This window comes from Marmota flaviventris, chromosome 16 (genome assembly GCF_047511675.1).
Source record: "Marmota flaviventris isolate mMarFla1 chromosome 16, mMarFla1.hap1, whole genome shotgun sequence".
Lineage (NCBI taxonomy): Eukaryota > Metazoa > Chordata > Mammalia > Rodentia > Sciuridae > Marmota > Marmota flaviventris.
This window is the reverse complement of record NC_092513.1, coordinates 75,198,124-75,212,479: the sequence shown is the minus strand read 5'-3', so window position 1 is coordinate 75,212,479 and position 14,356 is coordinate 75,198,124. Positions and strand designations below refer to the sequence as shown.

The 14,356-nt window shown below is 38.3% G+C and overlaps 1 protein-coding gene across 6 annotated transcripts in view; it reads right to left on the bottom strand.

Moving 5' to 3' along the window:
• Positions 1-14,356, bottom strand: part of Spin1 (spindlin 1) — an 81,924-nt gene that overhangs the window by 22,026 nt on the left and 45,542 nt on the right. For 5 of the 6 annotated variants that reach the window (XM_027955432.2, XM_027955435.2, XM_027955434.2 and 2 more), the window contains 2 exons: positions 14,134-14,343; positions 3,617-3,665 (listed from right to left, as the gene is read on the bottom strand). In XM_027955432.2, coding sequence (XP_027811233.1) covers positions 3,617-3,665; positions 14,134-14,185 — 101 coding nt within the window. In that variant the 5' untranslated portion in view covers positions 14,186-14,343. The remainder of the gene's footprint in view (positions 1-3,616; positions 3,666-14,133; positions 14,344-14,356) is intronic. The other variant, XM_071602559.1, reaches the window with a different exon arrangement.

Genomic DNA, 14,356 nt, shown 5'->3' with positions numbered 1-14,356 from the left:
CATGAGAGTTGTTTTTTTTTTTTAATTTTTATTGTTGGTTGTTCAAAACATTACATAGTTCTTGACATATCATATTTCACACTTTGATTCAAGTGGGTTATGAACTCCCATTTTTACCCCGTATACAGACTGCAGCATCACATCAGTTACACATCCATTGATTAACATGAGAGTTGTTGACTGCAAAATTTCAAATGTCCAAAGGATCTCCACACCTCACGGCATGACAAGAGTTATTGCAGGTGATAAAGTATTAACTGTTCTCACAAACTAAAGACTGTCAACATCACCTTTATAATCTGGGTCTAGAATATCTCCCAAAGTTTGTGTATTGAAGGCTTGGTCCCCAGTGGAGCAATGTGCATAGGGGGTAGCTTCGAGAAGGGCCTGGATCATGAAGGATCTGACCTCATCAGTGGATTAATCCATTAGATGGATTATAATCTGGATGGTCTCACTGTTTCTCCCCACTACGACCCTACTCCTACCCCTGCTTCCTGGTTGCCAGGAGCTTCCGGCACTCTTCTGCTATTACATTCTGTTCACTTCAGGTCCAAAGCAATGGACCAGTCAACCATGAGCTGAAAACTCTGAAACTATAAGCCAAAGACATGCACTACTGGAATGTACTTTCCTCCTTTAAATCGTCTGGGTCAGGTATTTGTGTCACAGCACAAAAAGCTGCCTAACAACCATGGTGCATTTAGACACCTGCACCAAGCGTTATCTAGTCTTCATATTCACAACTGAAATAACCCATTTTCCAGATGAGACAATAAAGCACACAGCTCTGTAAATATGGTGTGGTAGTTGGTAACATAGGCTTTAGAATCAGACTGTCCCACTTCTGAGTCCTAGCTCCATAAATGATTAGATGTATAACCTTGGATAAGTTCTTTTAATGTCCCTAGGTATCAGTTTCCTCATCTATAATAAAAGATTCACAGTTCCTATTCTACAGTTACCACGAAAACTACATGAGAGCACAATAGGAATTACAAAGGAGCTGAATGACATTCTCTATCCTTAGTTAGTATTTGTCTCTTATAAAATGGAAGGAAAAAAACTCCACAAAAATTAGTTAATCCTACTCTATTTTCTAAATGTAAAACACAGACCCCTTTCCAATAGTACATGCAAATGGAAAACTGTCCATTATTCAAATTCAGGGAATAGGGTGTTGATGTTTGAAAGTGAAAATAAAGCAACAGTATAACTTATTCTTGGATACTGGTATTTTTCCATTCAAGATGTACTTTTAACGCAGCAGCTTTTCTGACTTTGCAGAAAGCCCAAAAAGGTTCATCCACCAACTTGTCCCCAAACACAGCAAGGTGCCCAGCCCAAAGGAAGCACACAGGTTGATCTCTATTTACTTAGAAAACAAATTCAAGGGCTGGGAATGTAGTTCAATGATAAAGGACCTGTCTAATATGTACAAGGCCCTAGGTTCAATTCATAGCACTGTGAAAAGAATGAAATAAAGAAATGAAACAGACAAAAAGCCCTCCACACCCCAGCTACTTTAGTCTCAGTACTTCAAACCCAACTCCTGAGTGCTCCTTAACACCTGATAGGGTCAGAGGTGACTGCTCTGAGCACAGCTTTATGACTCTCCCTCAAGCAACCTGGTTCTTCCACAGCCCTTCCACACTAGCTTAGTAAGTGACAGAAGGGTGACCAATGGGAACCCAATGTCACCAGACCAAAGAGTAGGAGGGGCCTTACTCCTTGCAACCTCTCAAGTCATAGCTGAAGGGGGGGGGGGGGCAGTTCTGCTTCTTGATATTTGCTTTCCACAAAATTTTCATTTGTAAAAAGCAATTTATGCCCCAAACCTCACCATTCTGGTCCAACACACATGGGTAAGCTGAGCCCTGGCCACATTAAGGAACCTGGGAAAACCTCAGTCGGCTCCAAGACCAGCCCCAGGAAGTGCACCGCCACAGCAGCGTCTCCAAAGCTCCACGCACCCACACCTACTCATCACTTCACTCAAAAACATTAACGACCATCATTTGTGATTTTTGTTTCAGTTTTGTTTTGTTTTGTTTTTTGTACCCTCTACCCATCCTTCAGAATTACAGAACAGACTGGTAATTTCTCCCTTCTGCTACACAGTGACATGTTTTAGTCTTTGAAACAAGTACACCTGTTAAAGAACCAAATCAAGTTCTCTGAAATGTGTAACATGAGATTATTTTAGTTGCTATGAATATGAACTTGACAGTTTTTAATAGGCACGTTTATTTCTTTTGCTTTTAAGGAATTCAAACCTGTGAGATAATGAGTACATAGTATTTCTTACAAACAATATCAGATTTGGAATCGACCTTATACAAATGCAATAATAAAGGGCTCAAACCCATGAATGTCTGAAATCCTAATAATATCAATCACAAATCATTATTTGAACACATGTAATATTAGCTAAAACAAATACACAATAACATTCCCACAGTCTTTTAAATGGCAAAAATATGTTTTGAATGAACTATTTTGGCCTTGCCAAATTGATATTTCACTTGTTTTTTCCCCCATTAACTAGTATTTGACTTGTCTTTTATTATCATCTTCTAGTTGAGACAGGAAATGGCTTGCCATTTATGGTAATGACATAATAATAAGGACAGACATATCACCATAAATTATCACATCCCCTGGTAAAATCATAAAGGAATGAGTGAAATAATGAAATCTGATTGACACTTTATTTATTAAACCTCAGGGAAACAAGTAAACTCAACTAACCTTCAAATTTTTACTTTTTCAGGTCATTTCTTAAACTGAATATTATTATAATTAATATTTAATTATACATCATGCATTCATCTGAATGGGAGATGGTTCAAGCATTAACCATTAGAGAAGGGCAATCCTGATTCATCCAGACCTTTCATGACCAAAAGGCTTCTCATGCTTTTCAGCCACTACAGGGTAGTAACTAATGAGCATAAATAATTTGGAAATAACTGCTACAATGAGGGCCTCAGGTGGTGGTAGTAGAGTGAAGGAGGGTTTTCCACGTACTGAACAATCTACAACTAAGAAGACTTTGAGTCACAACAGGGTGTTGGAGTGATATTTACAAGATACAGTAGCAGAGTCACCAGTGCATGGTGCAGGGGGCAAAAAGGAGCTTAGTACTGGGGCACTGACAATACACGCCTGTCATTTTAAATACATGGCTACTGAAGCATCTCTTAACATGGGTATGCTTTCTCTAAACTACAAGCTTTTAATTCATTTAACAATGTTATAAAACACCAAGCTGGGCAGCCCTCCAGCATAAGACACATTCTTGTGAAAAGCAGCTCCCGGTGTAATAACACATGGGGACCAGGAGAGGAACCCTGTTCCTCTCATCATTACTGCTCTTTCCTGCCATCAGGTTCAGAAGGCTAGAGGAAAGATCAGGACACAAAGGACTTTCACTGCTCAAGGACAAACCTGGAACCCTTCAGCCAGTGCAACAAGAGGAAAGGGACAGGTATTTATTAGGCATCAGGTGAGGTGAGCTAAGAACCTCCTCACGCAAGAGCGGCTCCCACGTGCTAGGCAACCAGAGGTTACAACATGTTATCTAAAAACAACATGCTATTTCAAAGTTGCTTACTTGTGAGATGTCCTCTTCTTCATCATGTTTGCAGACACTCCAGCATGGCCTGAAAGGGGTGAGATACAATCAGTGAAAAGTAGACTAAAAATTAGCATCCAAATAGCTGCTACAGACAATGTGTAAGAAAGTCTTTTGTTTACTTATTCTGAGCAGACTAAAGGCAATAGTTCTCCACTCCAAGTCAGCCAACGCAAAGTCAGAGTTCTGTAGCTAAAACTACAACTACAATGAGCAATAGAGAACTTGTCTTCCTGTCATAAACAGCTAAAAAAGAGAACACTGAGGTGATAGGTAGCAAAGGTCTATAGGACCTGAGAACAGAAAAACAAAAGCAACAGTCCTGCACTGACCCGGAATTCATTCCCAAGAGCAATTTCTGGATGATAGTGTATGAAGGGGGAGCTGGGAAGAACAATGTAGTTTTGCCAAGTGGAAAGTCAAACTGCAGTTAGGAAGGAATGGTGGTTCGAAATGAGGAACAGATTGTGGTAAGGAGGAAACTACTCAGAAGTCCAAAGCTCTTCATTCAGGGGAAGAAGCTTAAGTCTTTAGCTAAACACAATTTGTACATAAACAATTCTGAGCAATCACAAAAGGATAAAGTTATTCCAATTTCATCTAGCCATCTCTTGAACACTTGTAACAATTCATTAAACACACACACACACACACACACACACGGTGACCCCCCCCTTCTGAGAAGTCTGCAGTAGGACAATACAGGTTACTACAAGTCCATACACAACATCTACTTGCCAAAAGAAACTTCAACACTCTTTAAATTTAGACAACAAAAATCCCAATGTTCATCAACACGTGTGTTTCAAAACACATGATGTGAAATGAAAAATTCACTGTATGTAATTAACAGCAAAACAGACCTGCACACTCGTAATCCTAGCAGCACAGGAGGCTGAGGCAGGAGGAGCATGTGTTCAAAGCCAGCCTCAGCAACTTAGTGAGGCCCTAAGCAACTCAGTGAGAATCTCCAAGTAAAATACAAAATAGGGCTGGAGATGTGGCTTAGAGGTGGAGTTCAATCCCCAGTACCCCTGCACATAAAAAAGATCAACAAACTTGATAAACAGCAATACATGCTACCCAAAATGGCACACAAAAACAATAATGTGACCAAGGGGGAGAACATGTGCTCAAAGACCGTTGCCACAATACCAATATAGGAAATTAAACTCCAAGAAAGAGGATAAAGGAATAAGGAGAAAAAAATAATGAAAGAAAGCTTTCCAGATGTGATAAATAAAGCACAATACCACATGGCCAACAAGTGCAATGAAAGTGGAATAAGATTTCAGATAAAGTAGGGAAAACAGCTAGAAGTGATTCCAGATTTGCTTGTTAAAAACAATGTAAGGCAAAAAAGTAGTATAAACCTTTAAGGTGGCCGCAAAATGAGCAAACCAACTTACCTACAGACAATACATAGGAGAAGTATCTTCCAGCCCAAACACAATGACAATTATATTAAATGCAAAAAGTCTGGCTGGGCACAATCAGGAGCCACTTGTCAAAAGAAACTAACTTTATTTTTAGAACCACACACGCCAAACAAAACAGCCTCTCAGGAAAAACCCTGAGCCTCAACTGCCACCACCGGCTTTCCACAAGCCTCTCACCCCCACCCAAGCTTCTCCCCACCTCCCACAATCCTCCTGCTCTTGAGGCCGATTGGCTGGGTCACGTGGGCGGAGCCAAAAAGTCCCCCAATGAGCAGCTCCGTGGTCTGAAAGGGCAGGGAAACAGCCCAATGAGCATCACCGCAGAGGAGCCAATCAGCAGCCGGCAGCTGGAAGTTTGCTGGCAGCTGGAAGTTTGCTGGGGCCCCTTCGCTGTGGCTCTCAACAAAAAAGTCCAATTATGGGCTGGGGTTGTGGCTCAGAGGTGGAGTGCTCGCCTAGCATGTGTGAGGCACTGGGTTCAATCCTCAGCACCACATAAAGTAAAATAAAGACATTGTGTCCACCTATAATTTAAAAATTGTTTAAAAAAGTCTAATTGTACCAATTAAGAGGCTAGAAAGAAAGAGCCAATTACTGAAAAATTAACTTCAGGACAAACACTATTCTAAGAGATCAAAAAGGATATTTCAAAATGATAAAAAGGTCTGTTCACCAAAAAAGTCATAAGATTATTATGACATACATACATACATATAGACCCTGAGTACTAAAATTCAATCAAAAACTGACAGAATTGAAGACAAAGCCATGTGTGTAACTATACCTATACAACTTTCCTCTTTTACCAACTGATATAATAAGATCAAAAGTAAAACAAAAATCTTGAAAAATTAAAATTAAAAAAAGACAACTTGTGGTTTCTGGTTTGGCACAAAAGGAATTTAGAAATTGCCAATCTGTCCTGAAAATCAAGTAACAAACAGAACAAACTAAATTTACAAAAAGAAAAAGAAAACAACTCTTAGATTAGCCAGAAAACCAAAGTCACAGCAAACAACTGCCCCTAAAACTGAAAGGAAAGACAAGCAAATACCAAGGAGTATACTTAATCTAATCAGATATCTCCATAGGAAGTGGTGCTACAGCAGGAGACCGAAACTTTAACTGGCATTGCTGGAGGGTCAGTAGGGACACAAGCAAAAGACTCTGGAGAAGAGGGAGCACACTTGGAAGGGTACCCTCATTTTCTCTAATTTTTACTTCCAGAAGACTGAATATCTGGTTCAGACATCCTGCCCCCTAAGAGGCAAGAGGATTATAAAGCGCATGTGATGTTTACAGCTCTGGTGCACAAAGTCACTAAAAGATTTGAGAAATGACCATAGGAATTCAGAATATTCTAATTTTTTAAAAAAGTATTCAACACACAAAAATAGATGGGTAGTATAGAGAGATGGAAACTGGGGGGTGGGGGGAATCTAGACAGATACAGACCCTTCACAAAAGTTAAGTACAAACGGATCACAGACCCAATACAAAATGATAAATGCCTAGAACATAATGGAAGAAAAATCTAGCTAACAGAGGTAGAGAGTACCAGGTAACTTTTTAGATACAACACTAAAGATACAATGTATATATAAAATAAGTTAGAAGTTGGACTTCATTAAAATTGAAAATTCTTGCTTGGTGTGACAGTGCACGCCTGTAACTCTAGCAACTTGGGAGGCTGAGGCAGAAGAGCACAAATTCGAGGTCAGCCTCAGCAACTTAATGAGATCCTGTCTCATAAAATAAAAATAAAAAAGGCTGTAGGCTGGAGATATGGCTCAGTGGTTAAGCACCCCTGGGTTCAGCCCCTGTTAACCCCCAAAAAGAAAGAAAATTCTCTACATATGACACTGATAATACAGTGAGAAGACAAATCTCAGACTAAAAGAAAACATTTGATTAAAAAAAAAAAAAGAAAGAAAGAAAAAGAAGAAGTATTATAGCCAGGTGCACTAGCACATGCCTGTAATCCCAGTGGTGCAGGAGGATGGCAAGTTCAAATCTGCCTCAGCCACTTAGCAAGAGCCTGTCTCAAAATAAAAAAATAAAAAGGACTGGGGATGTGGCTCTGTGGCCTTGGGTTCAATCCCTGTTACCAATTAATCATTCAGAGTTGCCAGAGGTTAATGAGGAGAGGTTAATGGGGGCCCAAGGTTTTTAGGTCAGTGAAACTGCTCTGTACAATACTACAATGATGGTACAACATGTGTCCAAACCCATAGAATATACATTCACTAGAGCAAAGCCTAGCCAGGTAGGGTGGCGCTCACCTGTAATCCCAGCAACCCAAGAGGCTGAGAGGCTGAGGCAAGAGGTTCATGAGTTCAAAACCAGCCTCAGCAAATCAGCAAGGCCCTAAGCAATTCAGCAAATCCAGTCTCTAAAGAAAATATAAAAAGGGCTGCAGATGTGGCTCAATAGTTAAGCGCCCCTGGGTTCAATCCTGAGTACCAAAAAAAAAAAAAAAAAAAAGTGAAGTCGAATGTAAGCCTGTGAAGCCTGGATGTTAAATATCAGTTCATAAATTATCATAAATGGGTCAATGTGAATACAATGTTGATGGGAAGCCTATACCTGTGAGGGCAAGGGAGATACAGGAATTCTCCTTGCTTTCCACTCCATTTTGCTGTGAACTAAAAACTGCTATTAAAATTCTTTAGAAATGAGGCATCATCGTAGGTCCTCTATACACTCAAAACTATTTCAAAAAATTTTTTTCAAAAAAGCATTACTCTACACTTACTTTTCTGTCATCAACATTATATTAGAATAAAGAGTAAGTGGTACTTTCAAACTTGAGGCAAAATTATTTTGAACCCCGGAGACATTTCCACACACAGGACTAAAATTTCCATCTAACATATTATTTTCTTTGTTAGTTACTGGAAGATAGGCTTCAGTTTAAAAAGTCAAAAGAATATAAACATACAGAATCCCAGGAGCGGGAAAAATTCAACCTCCAAGTACAGAGGAGAGGTTTCAGCATGATGTGTTTGATATGCCTATCCATATAGATGGGAACAAGAGATTAAAGATTCAGGGAAGAAATCTCTTTATGCACCTGACTCAAAAATATGATGGTAAATCACCCATTCACAGACAACAGAATAATAACAATAACATAAAAAGAGAATAGAAAAAGGAAAGCCAAACAGGCCCTTACAAGTTATTCAGCACATGAAACAGCACTAAAACACCATTTCTTACCCGTAAGACAAACATCCAATATCTAATAACATCTGCCACAGAATGAAAGAAATGTTTCCACATTGCTAGGAGAAATGCAAAATGCTACATACTCCATAGAAGGGATTCTGGTGAGTATATCAAAATTATATGTACACTTTTTGACTCAATTTTACCTCCATGCTGGGGAAGTAGCTCAGTGGCAAAGCACTTGCCTGGCATGTATGAGGCACTGGGTTTGACCTTTTGTACCACATAAAAATAAACAAATGAAATGGGGAAATTTTTAAAAATTCTACCTCCAGAAATTTATCCAGTGACACACTGGCAAGACATAGACAATACTATTCACCACAGCTACTATTTGCAATAGCAGAGAGCAGAAACCCCAAATGTTCAGTATTAGTGGTTACTGAATAAACTAATATGGGACCTCCATACAATGGGGTGTTGTTCAGTTGTAAAAAGTAATGTGGAAGATCTCCATATATTGCTTTTGAGTAAACACCAATACAAATTATTTAAGAAGGAAAACAAGTAATGGAAGTAATATACTAACTGGGCATGGTATCAGTCTGTCACTAAAAAATGGCATTCTATCATCTACCTAAGAATCACTGGCTTTCAGGGGAAAAAACTCCTTTATTAGGTAGCATCCTTATATCCATCTGCAGAATGAAGATACAGAACCATGATTTACAAGACGAGCTAGCTATTCTATTAGTCAAAAAGTTAAAACTGTGGCTGGAGATATAGCTCATTAATAGAGGACTCAGGTAGCATGTGTGACGCCCTGGGTTCGATCCTCAGTACTACAAAAAAAGAATTGAACTGTATTAAACAATTAGGCACATCAGAAACAACATACACCTGAAACTGTTTTAACAGAGGCTCATTCACGTACATGTTCCAAAATAAGACAAAACTGTTTAATTGAACTTTGTATAGACTCAGATGTTCCAATGATAGAGACCAAGGCCTAATTCAGCAACTCATTCAGACTAGAAATTCTAACCAATCCCCATCCACACCAACCCTGACAACTTCAAACCTATGACTCAATCTTCCCTGAGACCACTATTCATTTTTTGAAAGTCAAGACCATACGCTCCCTCCTGTTTTCAGTCAATTTACTATATATAAGCTCAGCTTTGTGTGACAGGCAGAGGTCACGGGTAGTTTTAAAAAAGTGTTACAGGAGTATGACTGAAATTTTAAGGGAGAAATCAGGAAATCTGAAATGTAGAAAATCTGAAATTCTATCTCTATACAAAACACCCATAAATACAGACCCATGAAGTCCCCAATAATTTAAGTGAAGCCTACCAAGCCACAAGGGTCACCACTCCCACACAGCTTCCCACCCAACAACTTAGTGGCTTGCTAGAGGATCAGTATAAGACCATAAAAGACTTAAGGAAAATCTCCAGGCCAAACACAAAAGCTAAAAGAAGACAAACTAAGAAACTATTAAATAGTACAGCTTATTCCAGAAAGACTTTAAAAATGTAATTTATAGCCACAAAAAAATGTAAGCTATATACATCTATGAAAAAAACAAGTATGAAAATTTAAAAAGAGCTCTTACGTATTTAAAATGATGATTGAGATTAAAGGAAAATAAAAGTCAATAACCACCCTTAGAAAGAATAAGATGAAATGAACGGAAAAGGAAAAAAGAATCAACCTAAAAGATCTGACATCCACGCAGCATGTATCCCAAAGAGAAAAAAATTAGAAGATAAAAGAAACAAAATTCTACAGACTGAAAACCTGAAACAACACTTACATACATTACCATAAGTTTCACAACAAATAAAAGGGAAATTTTCTAAATTTCCAGAACAGGAAGATATTAACTATACACATACAAATGATAAGAAATAAAAATGACACCCAACTTTCCTAAAAAAACAAATAGAACCCCAAAGACAATACAGCAATGCTTTTAAGATTCTAACTGAAAAGTACTTCCAACCCAGACTTTTACCCAAAGTATTGAGCATAACAACCGAAGAAAGACTATGCCAATGTGAAGTCTCAAAAACTAATATTCTAAGAGCATTTTTGAAAAATGTTACTATAGACAATTTCAAACACATACAATAGCAGAAAATATGAATGAATCACCACAAATGCCATTCGTAACTTTTAACAATCTATTCATTCACTGTCTACTCTTGACACTTCTTAAGATAAACATGCTTTGTGCCCAGAAAGAATACACATCAAAAAAGGGAAAACATAGCATCTAGGAAACAATGAGATTTCAGCATAAAAGAAAAAAATTTCTGAGGTTGGGTTGTGGCTCAGAGTACAGCACTCAGCTAGCTAGCATGCATGAGGCACTGAGTTCGATCCTCAGCACCACATAAAAATAAAAGAAAGGTACTGTTTCCACCTACAACTAAAAAATATATTTTTTAAAAAGAAGAAGAAAATTCCTAATTTGGCAATTCCACATCAGGTCTACGGAAAAAAAACATAAAGTAATAAAAGGGCCAGGTATGGCGGTGTACACCTGCAATTCCAGCAGTTCAGGAGGCTGAGGCAGGAAGATCAAGAGTTTAAAGTCAGCCTCAGCACAAGTGATGTTCTAAGCAACTCAGTGAGACCCTGTCTCTAAATAAAATACAAAATAAGGCTGGAGATGTGGCTCAGTGGTCCAGAGGCCCTGAGTTCAACCCCCAGTACAACCTCCACGCAACCACTGCAAAAATGAAAAAGGTTCTAAAAAACACAAATGAATCATCACATTTGACTGTGCAGGAAATCATACTCAAGAGTTCAGAAAATTAAAAAAGGAAAAGAAAAGCAATCAAAATCCCAAGGGGGGAGGGGAAGGTTGTACAAAAAAAAAAAAAAGAAATTACAGTGCATTACTTGGCTCAATATTCAACATTTACATAATCAAAACTACTACTAGGGGGTTAGTATAAGAGGAAGTTACGTTAAAGAGCAAATTACTCACCAGAAGCCAATACAAAACATTTAATACTGGTAGATCAAGAGAACTTTGTATATATTTATTTGCAAATTTTAAAATGTAAAAACCAATGAGTTAAAAATGTTACCTATGCAATACCTTCTGCATTTTGTTACAAGCTTTTTAGTTGGGCCCTGCTGAAGGGCATAAGGGTCACCATACCAATTATGGAATGTTATTTGAGATGAATTAGCCTCTTTTAGGATAAATCTTTTTGCACATGGCCATATCAGTAATTGATAGAGGGATTTAAAAGCAGCATAGCATTTCTCTGTCAAGAGGAAGAATGAATAAAACTTATATTATCAATAATACTGATCAAGAGGTCAGCATTCTTTTTGAAACAGTATAGTACTATGCCATTTTGAAATACCTATCTGGTCTCCACCCGCTACCTCCAGATACATAACTCCTAGAACAAGGATCGTTTAATATGTCTTTTTATATGTTTGAGGAGATGCCTGGTGGCTGGGGGTCCCTAGCTTCAGAATGGGAGCTAGCCACTGAAAACACTGAGGACTAAACTTTCAGCCCTACCTTCTACCTTCCCAGCAGAGGAAAGGGTTACTTGGATCACCAGCAGTCAGTGATGTAATAACCATGCCTATGTAATAAAACCTTCATAAAAACCGCACAGGAGTGTGTTTAGGAAAGCCTCCCAACTAACACCTGGAGGTGTTGGTAGGGTGGTGCACCCTTGATAGTGCATGCATCTAGCTCATCTGTTTCCTTTGTTAATATCTCTCATAGTAAACAAGTAAACTTAAGCATTTTCCTGAGTTCTATGAGCTACTCTAGCAAATAGGATCATGGAAAAGCAAATTTATAGCCAGTTCTGACACAATATTCAGATAGTATCTATCAAAACTGAATTAAGTGGAGGATACTCAACTGGTGTCTGCTGCAAAACTGCTTGGTTGCTGATGGAGAGAAACCCCACCACTCCACATGCTAGTGACCAGAGATGCTGTGTTATACTGACTATATATAAAGAATGAGGGGTAAGCACTTTGTTCCCTTCCCACATACACTTTATCTCCTTAACCTCACAGTGAAAAAAGAAGAAATAACCCCATTCATGCTCTCTCATGATAAAATATCTTAATGGGTCAAACAGAAACTCCTTGGCCCTATGCTATAGGAAATACTGAAAAAAAAAGAGAAATCAAAATACTTATTAGGATTAACTTCCCACTTTATTTAAAAAGAAAAACAATCAAATCACTTCTACCACTATACACATCTACACATCACTATGATCAGCCAGCCTTCCACTTAAGAGGAATTTTGTTGTTGTTGTTGTTGTTGTTTAAGTTAGATTTTGGAATGGTATATGTAAAAGAACTATGGGAAATAAGTCATTATTTCAAATAATAGAGAACTGGGAGGCTATACTCACTGGCCAATAAAATCCTGAGAGCAATTTTTTTCACTTAATGAAATAAAAATTTTATTCTAAACAGTAATGATCAATACTACTATATTACTAAATGTGTCAGGCACCTAGGGAAACACTTGACACACAATATCTCATTTAGTTCTTAACCTAAACAGCTACAGTAACAGCCTCATATTTTAGATGAGAAAACCTAAGGCTGAAGAAAACTTAAACACATCACATCAGTGTTTATACAGCAAGTAAGAGAAAACTGGGACTCGAAAAGTTCTCAGATGGTCAGGCATAATGGCACATGCCTGTGATCCCAGTAGCTGGGAGAGCTAAAGTGATGATCCCATGTCCCAGGACAGCCTTAGCAACTTAGGGATACCCTGCCTTAAAAAAAAAAAATTAGGGATGTAGCTCAGTGGTAGAGCAATCCTGGGTTCAATCTACTGCACCACCAAAAAAAAAAAAAAAAGTCATCAGTATTCTAAATATTTCAAAACAATATTGAACACTGAAATCAATGTTAGCTTTTAAAAGGGGAGCTAAAATTAAAAAAGGTAATAAGGGGTACTTAAAAATCTAAATCCCAGTCAAGCTAGTTCTCAGTCTTATGGGGTTAACAGACATACCAGAAAATTGAGTTAAAAAGCAGACCAGTCTTCAATGTTGTAGAATTCAAATAACACACCTGGAGGCAGCAGGTTGGGAAGTCAGCTCAGTTTTCTAAGACTATGTGATCAGCAGAGATACCAAAAAGTCAGAGCCAATTAAGCTAAAGAAAGTGTCATTTACCTAATTTATAGCATAGTTCTACACAATTTTATTTTTGTTTGGGGGGGGGGGTGAAAAACAAGCAAGGGCCAGGGATGGTGACTGACATCTGTAATCCAAGCGGCTCAGGAGGCTGAGACAGGAGGATCACAAATTCAAAGCCAGCCTCAGCAACTCAGGAAGGGCCTAAACAACTCATACCCTGCCTCTAAATAAAATACAAAACAGGGCTGGGGATGTGGCTCAGTGGCTCAGCACCCCTGGGTTCAATCTCAGGTCCAAAAAAAAAACAAGCAAGATCCAAACTTCTGTTGTACTAGCTCTGTGCCACAAAAATTGATAATTACTATTAAATATTCATTTCATTTTCATACCAGTATACGTCCTTCAAATAAGCACACTAAAAGCTTTCTTTTTAAATCTGTTCAAAATCCTAACTTCATTAAATACAATGCTCATCTAAGGCCTCATCACCTTCTTTGAACAGTATCTCCTAGGTTTTAATGTAATCCTATTAAACACATATTTAGTGAAATCCCTTCCTGTCAAGAAACTAAAGCTGGTTTTTCACATGTGTATATGTGTATAAAATACTGGAAATCACCATGCTTCAAGAGCAGCAAACCACTAGGTATTATGTGAAAGTACTCGTCGATTTCATATTTGTCTTTAAAAATGTATTACATTAGAATATGCGCAGAGCTGCAATGCTTACCTGCATCAGCTCTGGACCGCTGGCCAGGTGTCTTTCCGAATGGGGTCTTCATTCATCTGTATTTATGTGAGCAGCAGAGCTGCTAGACTAGGGTGAAAATTCAATATTCTCCAATTGGAAAGTTTCCACAAAATGTCAGTTTTCTTGTTAATCCACCATCCAAGTGTCTCTTTTATAAGCTCAGCAAAAATGTGAGGAATCACAAGTGCTCTGTAAAATAGTG